This window comes from Spermophilus citellus, assembly GCF_964194105.1.
Source record: "Spermophilus citellus genome assembly, chromosome: 10".
Lineage (NCBI taxonomy): Eukaryota > Metazoa > Chordata > Mammalia > Rodentia > Sciuridae > Spermophilus > Spermophilus citellus.
This window is the reverse complement of record NC_138197.1, coordinates 51,307,883-51,327,502: the sequence shown is the minus strand read 5'-3', so window position 1 is coordinate 51,327,502 and position 19,620 is coordinate 51,307,883. Positions and strand designations below refer to the sequence as shown.

Here is a 19,620-nt window from a genome sequence, read left to right as displayed (position 1 = left end):
TCAGACTCCTGGCACAGATCATTTGGATGCACCCAATGTACTTTTTCTGTCTCAGTGATCCCACCTACAAGGGGAAATGCACTTAAATTGCTTCTTCATTAAAATACTCCAAATAACCCCCAAGATATGGAAGTGGGTACTGAAAGAGCCACCTTTCCCTGGCCAAGTGTTTTGTTGAGCTGATGAATGCTCAATATTCCTTTTAAGGGCATTAAAGGACACACTTCACATACTCCATGCCAGCCCAGCTCATGGAAATTAAGACTACTATTACCTTTGGGTCTGGATCAATGCCCTCCTAAAACATTTTTTGGCCTGCCTGAAAATGTAATTTCTAGACACATCAGATATGCAACCCTTTAAAAAGCACTCCTTTATTTTATACTTGTATTTCTATTGATGATAAAGAAAAGAAAAATAACAACTTACTTTCATAGAAAACTGGATACATGTCCGTTCGTCAACTTGATATGAGACACAAAGCATAAACAAGCCCAGATAGGCCACTAAGCAGACCTGAAATGCAGAACATGGAATAAAGGATGTTATCAGGGGCAAGTCATGGTTCTACTGACATCTCAGTGTCTTTCACTAGTAACATCTATGTTATCAAGCTGTTCATTTCATTTTACTTATTTATATGTATTTGCTTAATTTGTGGAACACAATAAAATCAATTTATTTCAATTAAGCTAGTATTTATTATATCCTTTTGATGATCCCATGTACAAGGATGAATAAAGTTTTCTCAACATTAATCAGCGTACAGTTCAGTACAGGCCAAAATAAATACATGCACTACACTGTGGCAGGGCCTAATATGTCAAATGCTATTCAGAGAAGTACAAAAAGTGGAAGAAGTTACACTGAGTTAGGCAAGACAAAAGGTTTCGCTCAACAAGTGGATTTGAAAATGGCCTTTGAAAGACATAACAATAATGGTCACTAACATTTACTAAACACCATGTGCTAGAGCTCTTCTAAGGGCTTTGTAGGTACTTCCTCCTGTAATCGTCATAAAATCTAGGTACTATTGTATGTTGTAAATGAGGAAGCAGAGGCATAAAGCAAGTAAATAATGGAACCAGGATGCAAACCAGGTAGGCCGGGTAAAAAGCAGCCACAGGAGCATGGAGCTGCACCTGCGCCATGCACTTTGAAAGAAGAGCACAGTTGAATGAATGAAACGTAGAGAAGAAAAAATAGGACCAAGATTTGAGGATGCAGGGCTGGTTTAGTAAGTCGTGGAGCTTCCTTGAAAGTTTTCAAACAGGGAATGACATGATTTGAGACTGGGAAAATGAACAGTGATGTTGGGTGGGTTGGAAGAGAACATCAGGATTTTATTTTACTAACTTGAGCAAGATTAACATATCAGGTGGGTCAGAGCTCAGGGGATTGCAGGCAACTTCTTCAGATAGAGCAGTGGAGGGAAAAGGTGTAGTAATGTATTGCACGAATGCTGGGAGGAAAGCAACTTCCAAGGTCTTGAGTGAAGATGATGGACAGAAGGTAGATGTGCCTCACAGAAAGGCTGGTGGGAGGAGTGGCGGCTTTGAGAAAATGCACTGATTCTGTTAGTTAAACTGTATTTTCTTTTTTGTGAACTGGAATTTTTTAAACTGTGATTTGAAATTTCTAATCAAAGTGAATCTGTTCACATTCAATTTTGGAAAGTTTAAAATGTTGCTGAAGATAGGAAACATAACACAATAGAATTGCATTTCTAATAGGCACAATTTTCCTAGAGATGGATATTGGAGGGGTGGCTGAGAGTCATTGAGAAGTAAACAACTGATTTGGTAATATTCACAATCCCTACCATGGCCAGCTTCAAATCTTAAAATGGTATGTTGGCTTTGTATGTTACCAGCTCTACTACCCTACGATTGTTGGGTTTGTAGAACTGGGAACTTACAAAGCAAGCCAACAGCACTTTAAGGTAACACTTCTATTTTTATCTTGTGTTAACACAATCAATAAATTGCCTGTGCCCTTATCTGTTCCCAAGTAGAAGGTTGTTCAGATTTCTACTAGACCATGAAGCCAAAATCCCAGCCTTCTTTTAATACAACTTGTTTCCAGGGTTTTCTGTTATTAGGACTCGATGCATGGTTTAATAGTAGTAGATAAAGTTTCCAGTGGAGAGACACAGCCTTAAAGCACGTGAACATGGCATGCACTAGAGAGGTGTGGATGGAAAGCAAAGCAGAATCCAGGGAGGCAGCTTTTCAGCAGAGGGCTGGCAGGTGAACAGGTAATGATACTGAAGTTGTTTTGTAGCTTATAATGTGCTGACATTTCCAAGTCAGAAATGAGGTGGGTTTTAATGTTTTTAAGCACATTAAAAAACTAGAAATTGGGCTGGGGATGTGGCTCAAGCGGTAGCGCGCTTGCCTGGTGTGCGTGCGGCCCGGGTTCGATCCTCAGCACCACATACCAACAAAGATGTTGTGTCCGCCGAGAACTAAAAAATAAATATTAAAAAAATTCTCTCTCTCTCTCTCTCTCTCTCTCTCTCTCTCTCTCTCTCTCTCCTCTCTCACTCTCTCTTAAAAAAAAACTAGAAATTAAGGTACATGTTTAATAAAGCCTTGTGGATGTACTATGTATTCTCATAGTAAGAATTTATAGAATTGACACAACAGAGGAGAGACCTTCTTTCCTTTTTGTTTAATGGCAACAAATCAGATTGAAGGTTCTAAAACTGCTTGTATGGGGATTGTTATATCCCAAAGTATATTCCTGTTCTCCCTTGATAGTTTTTGTCTGCAGAGGCATGGGACAAGCACATCTTTCTCATGTAACTGTCTTGGTCCCTAGAGACTACAGTGCTGAGGTTGGCAATTGCGAAGACTTTCCTCTTTGTCTTTACAAGAGACACATTTCCAATAATCAGGCCTAACTGACCAGCATCTTTAAAAATCAGATTCAATGCCTCTGCTGGAACAAAATTTCCCCTTTCAATAGTATCTAATTCTTTGTAGCCTTCATTTAACCTGGTTTCCAGTAAGATGTTGCATAGAAACCCATGACCTCATTCTAGAGCATTTCATTTCTTCAATCGGAAGAACCTTATTGAGGATTTACAATAGCAGACCCTGTGCTATTGTATGACTAAGAATTGACAGATGAAAAACCATAGTTCTTTACTCCAAGGACAATCCCGCCTCCAAGGATCTCTTATTCCAGTTGGAAAATAGAAAAGGGTGAAGTTACAATATAATCTAGGTACTAAAACCCCATCTGCTATGAGAATACACAGAAGGGGTGACTAACCTGAAGGAGACTTGGAGAAATGTCCTGGAGCAATATAAGTTTCAAAGGATAAGCAGGAATTAGGTAGAAGGAGGATGTGAGGAAAGCTATTCTGGGCAGAAAGGGTACTAGTAGGTACCAAAGCATGGAGAAATGCACAGTAAGCACCTTACGGCACAGTCAACTCTGCATTTTAGAATTGTCCTCCTGACTACGAAGAATGAAATGAATGGGGGTGATGATATTTGTGGAGGGTAGACCTGTAGGAAGCTATTCTTTTCCTGCAAGGAATTGATGAGCTTAGGTAGAGGTGAGGATAGAGAGATGGTAAGTTTGAGTGACAGTAAGGAAACAAAATCCATAGGATCTAAAGATGGATTCCATATTAGGGCTGAAGGAGAGAAGGATTAGGGAGGTGCTCAGTTGCTTACCTGACTTGAGCTGCCAGGTTTTGACATTTCATGAGCTACAAGACATATGAGGAGGAGCAGAACGGAAGTGGGAAATGATGATACCACATGGATTCGAAGCTCAGCCATGTGGGCCTACAGTGTAGGAATGAGGTCTGGGATGGAGAATTTGTGAGTCATCAGCCTATGTGAAGCTAATGAAGCCATAGGAAACACTGGCCCATCTAGAGAGACTAGTGGAAACAAAAGGGCCCAGGAAGTTACCCAGTTATGAAGAATCTTTTGAGCAGAAAACAACTCAAATATGCTTGTTAAAATTTTGATTGTACATCATGCCATGTGTAAAAATTATTTAACTGATTATCCTTTCAGATTTTTGAAAGTTTCACTTCTATCTAGGTCCTTGTAACGGCTGTTGGCTATAAAGATTGAATTAATTCAACATATTTTAATTCTTAATCATATGACAAAACTTGATAGGTTCTAGATATTGTTTCATTTTCTTTCCTACAGCTTTGAAATTTTTAAAAATCTTTTTTAGCTGTCAATGGACCTTTATTATATGTATTTATATGTGGTGCTGAAAATCAAACCCAGTGCCTTGCACATGCTGGGCAGGCGCTCTACCACTCAGCCATCACCCCAACCCCAGCTTTGAAGTTTTAACAGTGATTTTTTTTTTTTAAATCAGAGAGTTCATTTGTATTGAGTGTAAGAATGTTCTAGAAGATTGATATTTATTGAACATTAAAAACTGAAGGCTTTATGGCCATGGAGAGGAAACCAGATTTTCCATGCCAGACTAAGGGTCTTGCTTCCTGAGCTGGCAGGACATGGGCGTGCCAGGAAGACACTGTGTTCTGGTTTCCCAGGCAAGGAAGGGGGAGTTGATGTTAATGAGCAGCAAGACCCGCCAGGTTTTTCTGGCACAACTTTCCTGGAATCCAGGCCAGCACTCCCATTAGATAGAGGTGAAGCCCACGGAACAGGAAACAGGCAATTATGTGGGGTTTTCAGGAAGGCATCCATTGGACCAGACACCTAGGCCTGAGGTGGACAGGTGGTGTCACAGAGCATAATGCCAAGTGGAAAATGGGTGGCACTGAAAACCCGGGATGGGAAGGCAACAGGACAACTAGTGTTTAAGACCATAGTAAGGTTTAGTCCATGTATGGGTAGATATTATATTGATAAGAAAATATTACAGTGACTTTTAATGGAAAAGAGAAAAAAAAAGATAAACATCATTTTAACATGAAATTTTTAGATGTGTGTTTCTACCATTTGTTCAGTGTAATAAGAAAACCCAAGTCCTAAATTCCACATTCTGTCTTGATATTTTCTGTCTACACAGGCTGAAGTCTGCATTCTCTCTTGTGAGGTGGAAAGCAAAACAGGGTTGAAATGTTCTCAGAATGTTAAGTACATTTCTAGATGCAGGAGTCCTGAGTTTTGTCACACATTGACTTTGTTTTGTGATTTGGCCTATGGCACCTGCACTGGTATCTCTTAAAGGTGGGTTTATTGTGAATATAAGGTAGATGCAGGATCAGTATCTCAGAGATTTATCTACATTTTTTTTCCTTTTCATTTTGTTCTAGCTAGAAGTTATCCCCCTAAACATTCTCTAAGAATAAGCATTATCGTTTTTTACTTCTTTCCATGTCTTACGTATTTATATTCTGGTCTTGTGACATTCACACAACCTCCAATTTATTTGTTTTCTTCTTTTTGGTGTCGACGGTGCTGCTTGACAGGGTTATCCAGGGAATACAACCTTCCCCTGTCAAATGCCTTTCAGCATCCTCTTGTCCTTCCATGCCTACCTTTCCTTTGTGAACCTGAAATGTGACTCTATTTCTGTAAGTTAATCAACTTCCACCTTTGTATTTAAAGTGCTTTAATTCAATCAATATCGTAACAAGATGAACTCTCTTCTCATGTTTGCACAGTCAATTGATCACCCAGGGAAGTAGTAGAACTGTAAATGTTTTGATGGATATTTCTTAAGGCAATTTCTATGGATTTTCATTTATTTAATATAATTTAAGGTAAAATATTAGAAATCATTTTCAACAAATGATAAACATATTACAGTCTGTTAATTGAATGTAGTCTTACTCAAGAGACTTGTTAACACATAAAGTACCAGAAAATTAAATAATATGAAACAGAACATTTCAAGAAGATATATTAAAGGTTGCTTATGTGATCAAGATTTCAGGACTGTAGAGAATATGTTAGCATGATTTAAGATTTTTACTAGACTCTCATCACATTGCCTTATAGGAAGACAAGGTTTAAGGCAGTGTTTCAGAATCACTTAAAGGTCTTGGTCAAAACTGGTCTTATCCACAGAATTTTTGATTTAATAGGTCTGGGGTAGAGACTGAGAAATCTGCATCTTAACAAATTCCTAGAAAATTCTGATGTTGCTTGTCCTATAGCCACACTTTGAGAACCATTGACCTACGTTATAAACATAGTCTTCCAAATGCTGATGCCTGCTTTGAGGTTTATCACAATGGTTAGGGTTCCAGACTGGTACTATAACTAGTTGAGTATCCTATAATGAGCTATTTATTATAAACAATCATAATATAATAATAATGATACCTATGGGTACTTACAAAGTGGTAGGCCCTGTACTAAATACTATATATATTCCTCCAGAGGCTTGTCACAAGGGAGAGAAAACTGAGGCTTTACAAATACAAACGTTTAGGTATCTACTCCTTGCGCCCTAAGTTATTTTATATTAATACAGAATATATAATAATTTAATGGTCACTCCAATATGGGAATTACTCCCCAAGTGATTTTGGGGATTATAATAAAAGTAAAATCACTAAAAGCTTTATTGTTATAGAAACTGGGAGTTTGAAGAAGATGGAAATTTATACTTTAATGCCCACTTTACAGAAGAGGAAGTGAGGTACAAAAAAGCTGATTGCCATGAGCAGTATCCTTTGGCAACCTGGGCCAGGTGTGAGATGAGCAGACAAGAGCAGCTCACTCGGCTCCCCTCACTGATCAACCACCCAGATCTTTTTAATGTAAGAAGCCCTGAATCATCTAGGTTTTTTCTTATTATTTTTTTAAGTACGTGTTATTTTTAAAAGACAAAATTTTTGCTGTTAATCAAGTAGGATTTAAATATGCTAAAATTATGAAGGACATTCCCTTCCCACATTCATGATTATTAATTATTATTTTTCATTATGTTTTTAAGTAAAAGCTAAAATAAACAGATTCAGAAACATACCTTTTCTCCTAATGAGATAAGGAAAAAATAACATTCAAAAACATGAAACATCATGCTTATTTGGTTCTGTTAAAATCAAGTGTAGAACCATAAGTATAATTAAGGAGACAGTTGCATAATGAAAAAAAATTCAGACTTTAGAATTTAAATCTTGATTCTATTTCTTTACAAGTTAGATGACCTTGGACAAAGTTATTTAATTCTTTTTGGCCTCAGTATCCCTACCTATAAAATGAAGACAATAATGTTTTAATGGTTAATCAGAAGAAGATTAATGATAATATAAACAAGGATAATGTTTAGGATAATATCTACCTTATAGGTACAGAATAACTAGTAGTAATTACTAACATTATTAATGAAATTAATATGTTTATTAGAGTAGACCAAGTTTAGAGTATATTTAAAGACTCTTAACTATATTATCAGCATAACCATATTTAGAATTGATACTGTCTGGATTACAAATATTATGGGATTTACTTAGTATTAGCACAAGTGAGCACTTGGCGTAATCTGTATATTTATGTAAGAAAAGCTCACCAAGTCTAGATTATTTGACATTTTTATACTAATATTGAGAAGTTTTAATACCAGGCACCTTACTAAGCATCCTGTGTAAATTATCTCAGTCCTTACTCATAAAAAACCCTACAAGATACTCCCATTATTAATTCCATTTGATAGATAAGGAAACAAGAGCCATAAAGGTTTTATGCTCCAAACTCACAGAGAAAACATATATATATATATATATCCAAGTTGATAGCCATACCTGTCAGAGTACTGAACCTGGCTTTTAGCTACTACACAACATGGAGTCCTCCTTGGAGGAATCTTGACTAGCACTCCAAGCAAGAACTGCAGTGATTTGGAGAATGTTCTAGCCTCTGCTCCTCTCCTGAATGGCTGAAGCACTACTCCTGAGGCAAAGTGTGAAGAGGAAATCCTTAAAGTCCAAACAAGCATCCAAGGTGCGGGACCACGACTCAGTCATTGAGACTCAGTCTTATCATGCACAAAATGGAGAAAATAATACTTACTTTATAATTTGTTTTTAAGGATCTTAAGTTATGTGCCTGTAATTGTAGTAGGTATTTTTTTCCATCTCATATGACCTCAAACTGTGCCAGTGTAACTCACTCTGAAATTTGAGCTGAAAATGAATAATATATGTAAATGTAAGCACTCTATCACATCTTGGAAATAGTCTCATTCTGTTCTTTTAACAAATGTTCATTGTGTACCTACCATGTGCCACGTACTCTCTGAGGCTTGGCAATACCACAGGGAAGAGAAGAGACAAAAATCTAGCCTTGGTAGGGCTCATGTTTTCAAATGGAAAGGCAGACCATGAACAAAATAAGCAGATCTATGATGTCAGCTGTCGAGACAAGCTATGGAGAACGGAGCGCTTATTATCCTAACTTATTCCCCAACAAACATGACATAGAGTGGTTAGCAAAACACAAACAATAAGTCCTTAAAGTGATAAGTCCCTCTGGGAAAAAAATAAATTGGGTAATGTCCTTCCAAAAAGAAAGAAACAGCACAGCAAACTCACAGTTGTTTCTGAGAGTGCCTTGCTGGCTCTATTATTTCAACAACACGTATCCCCCCCACCACCCATGTCATATAAGACCTCCCAGCTCCAGATGCAAAATACACAGACCCGAAGAAGGGACAAGTAAGGGTAACTATGCAAGATTTTGCAGCAAAATGGGCCATACCACATACCTAAAGATAGAGACAATGCATCTTAGCTCTGGATTTGCTGGATAAGGGTTCAAAACCCAACTCTCCATCTTTCTAGATATTGAGAAGAAGTTAACTTTTCAAGCCTTGGTTCATCATCTCTAGGGTGATATCAATGATGCCTACTTCATAAGTTGCCATAAGGATTAAATGAGACAGCAAATGTAAAGGGCTTAGTATAACACCCAGCACATATATACAGTCAACAAACATTTGTTGACTGAATAAATTGATTAAAAACTAACTCATTACTTGGGTTAGTTTTGCTTTCATAGTTTCCACTTTTAAAGCATCTTTCCAGTAATGTTAACACAATAGTTTGAAAATACCTGAGAAATATATAAAATATATAACTTCTTTTGCTGCTTTTTTAAATTTCTGCTTCATACCTGTTATCTACTACCCAGGAATCCTTGCTCAACACCACCTATGCCAATCTTAGTGACCATGCCAAGCTATATATATTTCTTCAGTTACCCTATTGTGGTTTTACAAAGACAAGCATTCAATTTCTGAAAAAAAAAGAAAGTTGTTCACTGAAAAATATATTCTGTCCTTAACAAATCTAAAGTCAATGTTACTTTTTTTTAAAAGAAGCTTTCAGCCAAACAGTGTAAAAGATATTCATGGCAGATTAAAGAAGTGATAGGGGTGTAAATATAGACTAAAAATCAACCCAGGGTTTTATGGCAGAAGATGAGGGGGAAGGGAGTAACAATCTATCTCTCAACACTGCACATGAATGTACAGAAATTAAAAGTAGTTATAATCTTGAAACATTTTTTCTTGGTTTTATTAAACTAAGCTCAAAATAGTAGCTTCTTTTCCACTATGAAGAAAACTCTAGCTAGCAAAGTTTTTTATAGCTAGGAACTTCTGCTTATGAGTGTTTTATTTGGCCTGTGATATATCAGGAAGATATCTGATGCCTTGTCACGTGCCTTAGGAATCTACTACAATCCCAGAGCCTCACTGAGTTTTACTCTTTATTGTTAATTTTTCTGCTAAGAGTAAAATCTGCTGTTGAAAATTTCTAGCACAGAAATCCTCTCTTTACCAAAGAACGAAGTTCTGCCTGTGCACGGAGAGTTCAGGTTTTGACACACAGCCTCAATTCTGCATTGCCATATTTTTCTGTGAAACTGAACGAAGAATTTGTAATAGTTACTTTGCAAAGATGCACCAAGAGGTTATTTTTTAAAGAAGCAAATATTAGACATCTAGGTCAAAGTTTCTCAGTGAGAAGTCAATTCTACATGATAAATTGTACCACAGAAAAGAATTTTCTTAAGGATCTAAAGAGAAGAAACCTTTGCTCAACAATACCTATGTTTACTCTGTCTGCAAAATCTCGTCAATTTTATTCTCCCCCATTGTTGTTATAATTGTCCTTCTACCTGTGGAGTTGATATTTGACAGATGTATGTCTGAATTACTATAATGTATGAACTCTTCATAGATGAGTATGCAAAGACATTGCAATTGAACCAAAGTAATGATTTATGTGCTAATTATGTTAAAATATAAAAGTGGGCTGATCCTTACCGTCAGCTTTGTTAAATCTAGATGCAAAATCAATTGGAAATAAATAAAATTTCTAAGAATTTGTGAGGTATTCTTAAATAAATTATTGCTCATGTGATTTCCAGCCATGAGAGTGCATTCACTTCCTCTGTTGTGATCAAAGTTCTGATTGGATGGGAAAGAAGCATGCAGAACTATACCAGACTAAAATCCTTTGTATGGTTAGATACATTCTTCCTAATTCAAAGTGGTGGCTTTTATCATGATTTGAAACAATCCAATAACTGAAATTATGTATTTTCCCTAATATTTTTTCCACCAGTATTGCTTTGAACTTTGTGTTGCTGTGTACTTCAGCCAGATCTTTGTACAAGCAGAGAAACATGGGAAGACAAACGTGTTTGTTAAGTGACCGTCCCACTTCCCAGCACACAGTGTGCTGTCCAGATGTTCACTTGAACCTTGTATATTGCTTCTACTATATCAGAAAAGTACTTCAATGGAACTAATAAAAATGAGTTGGAACTTGTGAACAGCAGCTGGATCAGATGAGTGTGAATCCCCTAAATCCTATGGATAGAGTACACTTTCCTTGATGTTTCAGCCAAAGTAAACTTTCTGGTGGAGAGCTAGAAGAGGTTCAAGAGGCGTGTGGGCACCAAGTTGCTACAATTCACAACTTCCTAAATCCTTGATTGGAAATAATTGCAAATAACTCATCATTTTAAGCCAATAAATCCTAAGGAATATTTCATCAACTCACAGAAAACTGAGAAAAGCAATCCCACAGCATCCCAGTGCCTCATTTATTGTAACATCCAAATAGAATCCTTTATGGAGGGCGGGGTCTCATTTTAATATTATAACAGTTTTGTGTATCTAAGTTTTCTTATTTTATAGGAACTATGGAGAATTTTTGCAATTATATACTCAAAAGGTTGAATCAACACAAACAACAGAACTGTGAAGCAGTAATGTTGGTTGTGGATGAAAACTGAGTTAAATGCTAACAGGTCACCAGTTGCCCCTTTGACCTAAAATGTCCCTTCACTTTCTTATCCACCTGGTGTAATGTGCCTCCTTCAAGTACCTTAAACTCAGTCATATTCATTCTTTAAACCTGCTCAAATATATTCTCATCCAGAAAAGGTCTTTTTTATGTATTACTTTATTTATATTAGCTCATTTATTACTTAAAACTATACAATAAATAAAAAGACATCATCTATTATATAGAATATTTTGACTCAGCAAGGTTAAGAAAATTATAAGTTAATCTAAAAAATATTTTTAAAAGCAAGAAGATGTTTTATATCTGCATGATTTAAGAACCAAATTATAAGAAAACTCCTTATAAAGCGATGTAAAATACTGAATAAGATGTAGAACACATTTTTATTAATATCAAAATTTCCAAAAAATGAAAAAATTTGACAAAGCAAAAATCCCAAAGAAAGGTGGGAGTAGCATGCAGGGAGAATGATAGTCAGTCTTCACAACAGAAAAGTCTTGGTTTTAATGGCCACACAGGCCAACAATACACCTGAGTCTACAGATAGATAGTTGGAACCAAGACTATGGCATTTGTGTAGACTTCTTAAATGACCACACACTTACAAGACTAGAACATAATTAACCCACTTACACTGGATGTCAACAAAACTTGTTGTGCTCAGGGGTTTGGGGGTATTTTAACTATTTGCACAATACTGGATCCTATTAAGATGAGAAAGTTACATAAAAGTGACCTTGTATAAAAACTTGGTTATGTCAGAAAATAAGGGGGTGGGGAGAAATAGAAAGATAATGGAAAGGAGAGAGAAAGTGAAAATCCTTGAGTAAAGAAGACAAAAGAGGGGCTGGGGTTGTGGCTCAGCGGTAGAGTGCTTGCCTCCCACGTGTGGGGCCCTAGATTCGATCCTCAGCACCACATAAAAATAAATAAACGAAATAGAGGTATTGTGTCCAACTACAACTAAAAAAAATAAAGAAATAAAGAAATATATGAACCAATTTCAGCATATGGATCTTACTGGGATCCTGAGTTGGAACAAACTGTGAAGACATAATCATGAGTAAATAATGCATATTTGAACACTCGTGTGATCCTGTGATGAAATTAACTTGTTAGATGTAATATTGGTATTTTGATTATTTTATAGTCTTTATTATTTAACTTATATAGGAAAATATTTATGAGTGAAATGTTATGAAGTCTGGGATTTACTTAAAATAATTCAGCGTGTGATATATGGGTATGGAGGAAGTATAGGAACATATTGATGAAATAGGTTGATCACAAGACAATAATCATTGAAGGTGAGTGATGGGAATAGCACAGAGGTTCATTATACAATTTTATCTGCTTTTGTGTGTGCAAGAAATCTTCTATGATAAATAGACTATGAAAAAAAGAAGTGGCTCTAGGCTGATGATACCAAGGGGACACATGGCAAGACAAAACCATCTGTAAGGCCTCCTGGAAGATGACCCCACACATCAAAATGAGCAAACATATGAAGAATTAATTCTCTAATGAAGGCCAACATGTACATGTATAAACACACATTCTCTAAGAATTAAAGCCCTAAGAAATCCAAGTAATGGAACTAATGCACAGAAACTATAAAAAAGAATATTCTAAACAATTAAAGACATGAAAGGAGGAATTGAAAACATGAATAAAGAAAGAAGGAAATGAAAACATCAATAAAGAAGAGGGAACTTGTAAAAACAGCAGGAATATATGATATAAAAATATTAACAATGATAACAAAATAGAAGTTCCAGAAATGAAAAAGAAAACTGATGGAATTAGAAACTCAATGGCTAGGTAATAGGCAGATTGAGGTCAACTGAAGAGGGAAACCGTGAACTAAAAGATCTGAGGAACTAACCCAAGACACAGCATGGAGAGGTAGAGAGATAAAACCTAATAAAAGGTTAGGAGATAAGGAAAATAGAAGAAGGTTGTAAACATACATCTTATAGCAGTCCCACACTGGGGAATCACATGAAGACAGACACATGATTTGGAAGGAAATGGCTGGAATTTAGAATCGATTAAAAACAAAAATCTTTGGTTCATAAAACCAGCCCCAGTTGGATACATAAAAGCAGAATCCATATTTAGATACACTGTAGTTAAACTGCAAAACAAAGAGTAAATGTGGAAAGCAATCATAAAGAAGGAGCATGTTACCTAAGAAGGAACACAAACCAATTTGTTTGAAATCAATAATCAAATTGCATGCACAAGGCCCTGGGTTCAATCCTCAGCACCACACACACACACACACACACACACACACACACACACAAAAAAATGTTAGGGAAGACCCAAATAAATGGAAAGCTATTCTTCGTTCATTTATAGAAAGTACAAATCCCATGAAAATACCACAGTATTTTTCCTGGAATTTAAAAGACTGATTCTCAAGTAATATTCTCAAATACCATTTATTAAATGGTACTAAAATAATTAGCCATCTGTATGGACCCTACTTAATATCCTATGCAAAATGTTAGTGTATCCAGATTAAAGATATAAATAGAAAAAGCAAAACTTTAACATTTTTAGAAAATTGTATAGAATAATGTCTTATGACCTGGAGTAAGGAGAAACTTTTCTAAAATATATCAAAGAACATACCATAAAAAGATTGATAATTATAAAAACATACAAATTAAATATTTTTCATAAGAAATGCACCATAAACAAAACTTGATACCAAGTAGGAAAAGATATTTTCAGTACTTAAAACCAGAAAGATTAAGTAACAGAAGTAAAAAAAAAAAAAAAAAAAAAAAAAAAAAAAAAAAACAGTCCTATTAGTCAAGAAATGAGGAACAAACAACCCATAGAAAATATTTTTGAAGAAAAACATAAATGGCCAATCAACATAAAATATGTCCAACTCCAGCAGTAATCAGAAAAAAATGCAACTTAAAACAAAATGCTACTGTACACAAATAAGACAGGGAAAAGAAACTCTGATTTATCATTCATTTAAGTATAAATTAGCACAGTTTGGGATTTTGGGAGTGACATGGCAATTTCTAGTAAGTTGAAGGTGCCTACATTGTACAAGCCAATAACTTAACTTCTGGGAATATGCCTTAAAGAAACTGAAATACAGGCAAAGGGAGCCATGGACCAGAATGTCTAGTTAAACTTCATAACTGAAAAAAAAATCATTTTTGAAAACAGCCTAAATTTTTATCATTAGGTGGATGAATAATTATATATTCCTAAAATGAAATATAGTGTAGCAAAAATGAATGAGTGGTATCCATGTACTATTATAAACAAATCTCAAATAACAACAAATATCTTTATAAATAAATCTCAAATAACAACAAAAACAATACCATTTATATGAAATTTAAAACAAGATAATTATTGGTTATGGATATGTACATGCTGTAAAATATGAAAAGAGACAAGCATAATCATGACAAATGCCAAATTCAGGACAGTAGACACCTCTGGGGAAGACAGGCAGGTAGGAAAATGTGATTAAGAAATGAAACACAGAGGACTTCAGTATACCATAATGTTTCTTTCTAAAAAAAAAAAAAAAAACACTAAAGCAATTATAAAAATATTAAAATTTGACAAAGTTAGGAATTGATAAATGGTTCTTATTATTTTCTACTTGTCAATACAAAACTGAAAATGTCATAGAATTGTGTGTACTTGTTCACACTCACATAAAAATGAAAATAAAAAGTAATTACCAAACATGTTTTGGAAAATGGTTATAAACTGGTAGAGCCAGGTCTCTTCCCATACTCTTTTTACTCCAAAGCTGGAGCCTCTCCTACAATTTCAGTTCTCCTCTCCTTGCCTTTGCTGATCCTCCCCTGCAGGGTTGCTCATGCCTGCCCCTTTGAACATGGTTTAGGGCACAGCCTGGACACCTGGCTTTTTAAACTATATGTAATTATTTTTCCTGCATTGCCTTTCCCAGAGATTAAACACCTGGGCAGGGGATGCCATCTGGAGATACAGAGGGAGAGTGTCTATATCTAAGAAGTTTCTATTTTACTAACAAGTACTCTTTCTTTTATAGGCTTCTGACTTGTTGCTTATCAATTACTTAACTCACTCCTGCAGTGACTTAGCAGAGACTAATCACCAAGTTCTATCAATAAATACCTATTTTTGCAAAATAATCCATTGCCAAAGAATGTGGCGAAACAAAGATTATTTTCCCAGTCTTTCTCATGAATCAAGAGGAGGAGCAAAATTTATGTATTTATGGTGAAAAAAAATAAATAACTTATAGTTTGTTTGCTTCCCTTTGGTATTTTTCAAGCCCTCACAAGGAGAGGGATCTTGTTATGTGAATTTAGTCTACTCCAAGTACAGTCATAGATTGGATTTCATTACTCAGGCATAATTGAGGAGGCTCTCAAAATAGGCCCTGCTTTAGAAATGACTGCAGAGATAATTTCCCATTAATGCCCCAGGGCTCATATATGTGAAATAGTACAATAAATAGAAATGTGTTAGTACAGTGTATAGAAACTATGGTAAATCAATATAAATTCTATTATATAACATTGTAACAGTAGCACAAATGAGGAAACCATCATGTTCAACCTTTAAAAAATATTATCAAGTGGCTTTTCCATTTGAGAGTACTTTTAAAAATAAACAGGATATAAAGGAACATTAAGCAATACATAGAAATATTGCTTTTCATCTGAACATCGTTTTATCATTTCAGTGTGAGGAGGCCAGTGTCCCCAGGCAGCCTGCAGCCTGTCCTGTGTGCCTCCCACGCAACATGGGTTAGCCAAACACTGAGCTTTTTGTGATGTGGGTGTGAGGACTGGGCGAAGGGCTTCAGGGAGGTCTCAAGGTGGAAAAATTTGTGACGCATTAGATTCGGTGACTGAATGAGAATTATTTATCGAAGGCTCTATGACACAATAGTTTTGGTCATCCAAGGTTCATTTAAAAAATTATAGCCAGTCTCAAAGCACTTAGTACAGACTGAAACCCTTTAATAGGCATCCCAGACTACTTGCGAATGAAAAGCTTATGAGCCAAAGCCAACCTGAGTGGCTTTGGTCCTTCTGTTTCAGAATCAGACTAGCAGAGTGAAGGGCATAAACTTATGGAGCAGAGAACTTGTAAACTGCAGTGTTCAAATTCAGCCTCGCATCTGTATGTGGTCGAAAGAAGATCTTTTTCCTTCATTCTAATTTGTTTATGCTTTCTTCTCTAGTCTTGGGTGCTCTGCACTCTGGTGAGGGTAGCCCAGCCATCCACTTGCCTGAGAATGGTACCTGGCCCTGCCCTGAAGTACAACCATGAAGATGAAGTACCACCCTCAGGAAGCCTGTGACCCACACCTGATACTTTAGAAGTTGACCAGTAAGTGTTATGTCATCCTCCCATTCCCTGTAATAAAGCTAAAATTGTCTTCCTAGTCAGGGCCTAGCTAACACATTAACAATTCCTCCTGTTTTCTGGTCTCCTGTCATTATCCTCCATACAAGAGAGAGGCCTTGATAATATCTCTTATCTTAAAGGAGGTTTTTAAAAACTTGGAATAATGAATGCTGGATCTAACACTTTAAAAACAACAACTAAGTGGGATGCCATTAAAAGAGCTTCCTCTAGATTGCTCACAGCTTCTCCCACCAACAGGACACTCCCAACCTGGGGAGAGTTGGCCATTTCTGCAAGACAGACTCAAGTCCAACAGAATCTTCAGCAGAAATTGAGAATGCTCATCTGGGAACAAACCCTTTGCTTTCTAATGCCCAGTCACATGCTGGCCTTTTGTCAGCCCCCACAGCTGAAACCCATTCATGACTACTAAGAAGGGGCTGTGGCTCTAGCAATATTAGAACAGAGAGCATCAACTTTATGCTCAAAAATAAAACCGGAGATATAATGGGATTCTTCTGGTTCTTTAGAAGTGACCATGCTTTCTGTTGGCTACTCATTTTGGAACTTAGATGGGGCAATTGTTCTGAAGGGCTGCATACTTGACAGTGTTAAGCAACCTCCCCTGCCTTTCCCTCTGAGATGCCTTGGATTTGTGCAGCACTGGGTAAAGGAAAAGCAGAGCCCAGTTTGGGATTTCTAAGCTGCACCAACAGAATCCCATGAGAAGCCCTTGAACAAGTTTCTAAGTATGGATCTAACAAGGAAGTACCTCTGGTACAAAAGGCTCTTACATAATGAGGTTCAGGGTGGGACACATCCAGGGTTTTATCCTGACACGTTCCACAGAACAAAAAATATTTATCTAATTTTACATAGCATCAAAAATGAAAATGATGGCTGAATATTACAAAGAAGAGGTGAAAGGCAGCTTCCTTTGAGCTCCAGAAACACCAAGTATAAATCACTGCCTCTCACAGGACAGCAGGCTGGTCAAACTGTTGAAAATATGAGCATCTGCCAGCAGTATCAGTCAGCCAACCACCCATGCCTCAGAACCAAGATGTCATTTAGCTGTATCTTAACAGCCAGTTAGTCCCTGGAGCAGGGGAGGAAGGCAGGAATTTACTACTCTGTGGTTCCTAAACCTTAAAAAGCTAAAGCCTTGAAAAGCTAATGCAGTCAATAAAATTCCCAAGCCACTCTTAGAATTGCATTGACTACCTGGATCTTCTTGATTTTATTTTTACAGAAATTTGACAAAAGAAGCAATTTAAGCAATTTGTAGATGCAGTGAAAGCATCCTCCTACAAATGTTTCACTACTGGTATGAGCACAGAGCCACCCCTCCCGATGTATTGCCACTTGTCAGTTTATAGGCTCAGAATCTTCATCAGAAACATTCAGATGCATAGCCATTCCCAAAAAGCCAGAGGGCTTTCATTAATAAGATGGGAAATGGGCTTAAGAATCACAGGTGGTTGTACAAGTGTATAGCCCTCATGGAAAGTGCTATGGACTGAACTGTGTCTCCCTGAAATGCATATGTTAAAGCCTAACTCCCAAAATAACTGTATTTGATGATAGGGCTTTTAGGAGGTAATTAAGGTTAAAGGAGGTTTTAAGGGTAGGATCCTAATCTGACAAATCGATGGCTTGAGAGAGGGAGATAGAGACAGAGACAGAGACAAAGGCGGATAAATATCTCCTTTCTCTCCAAGTGTATGAACCAAGAAAGAGATTGTGGTGAGCACACAAGAAGGCAGCCATCTGCAAGCCTGGAAGAGAACCTTCACCAGACCCCAAGCATGCTGACACCCTGACCTTAGACTTCCAAGTTTTCAGAACCGTGAGAAAATGAATGCTTGCTGTTTAAACCACCCAGTCTATGCATTTTATTATGGCAACTCAAGAAGACTAAGACATAAACAAAAATGTATTTTAGTTAATACAACACGTGTAGATGTACACATGTGAATTTGAAAATTAACCAAGATGTGTGAGTTAGCTGCCTTGCTGAGGCATCTTACAGATCCCTCTGCCAAGGTGGATCTCAATACATGGAGATCTGAGATGACATCTGAACTATCTGAAAGACAGTGTGCCTCCAAAATGGGTTTTTATGTAATCTGTGCTAAAAATCCAATTCCTGACATCTATTTTTTTAGAGTTCACTATCAGTTTATGAACGCATTATAATAACCCTGGACTTGAACACGCAGAGCAGGTAATAACTAGAAGGTTAGAATATGACTTAATGAGGTCCCATCCGCCCCAGATCTTGATGGGCTCTTGTGACCAGTACTTCTCTAGTTTGCCAGATTTTAGGCCCTAAAAATGACAGTATTTTGCAGTAAAATGAGACCCAATTAAAGTTTAATGAGTAGATTTCATTTCTGTCCTACAGTAACATAGAAACATGCTTGCTGGACTCTTTAGCACACCCTTCTGTACTTCCTTTTAATGTTGATGCTAGCCCTCCAGAGCCCAGCACATGCAAGTGGACACAGTTAAAGAAGATTCTTAATGGAAATGTCAGGGACAAGGTGAAAGGAAAGAAGTCTAGACACCATCCATTTCCTCAGATCAATTGAAAAAAATTGAAAGTGTACCCCACATCAGAAATTATATTAGGGAACTTAATGCCATGGCTTCCTTGGTAGATGATTGTAATATAAACATCTAGCATTTGGCTACATCTATTATGTCCTAATTTATTCCAATTAAGGGAATGTAAAATCAGTCAAATGACCTCTTTTTTTCTCTGCTTCTCTCTTTTTAAAGTCCTATAGTCATAACACGCAATAAAAGATCTTGATAATGATGAGTTAAAGTGTTTTAAATACTTCTGTAAAAAATTTCTGTAAAATTTAAGTATTTTAAATACTCCAAAGCCAAAATGGAATAACAACATATTCTTTATTATTATTCAGTTATGTTATATGTTATATGTTATGAATAAATCTAAATTTCTCTGTATTTATACTTTAAATGGGGTATAT

At 36.5% G+C, this 19,620-nt stretch overlaps 1 protein-coding gene across 1 annotated transcript in view; it reads right to left on the bottom strand.

The window, feature by feature from the left end:
• Positions 1–19,620, bottom strand: part of SSPN (sarcospan) — a 33,875-nt gene that overhangs the window by 8,481 nt on the left and 5,774 nt on the right. The window contains exon 2 of the mRNA XM_081310059.1: positions 430–516. Within this exon, the coding sequence (XP_081166185.1) occupies positions 430–516 (87 nt within the window). The remainder of the gene's footprint in view (positions 1–429; positions 517–19,620) is intronic.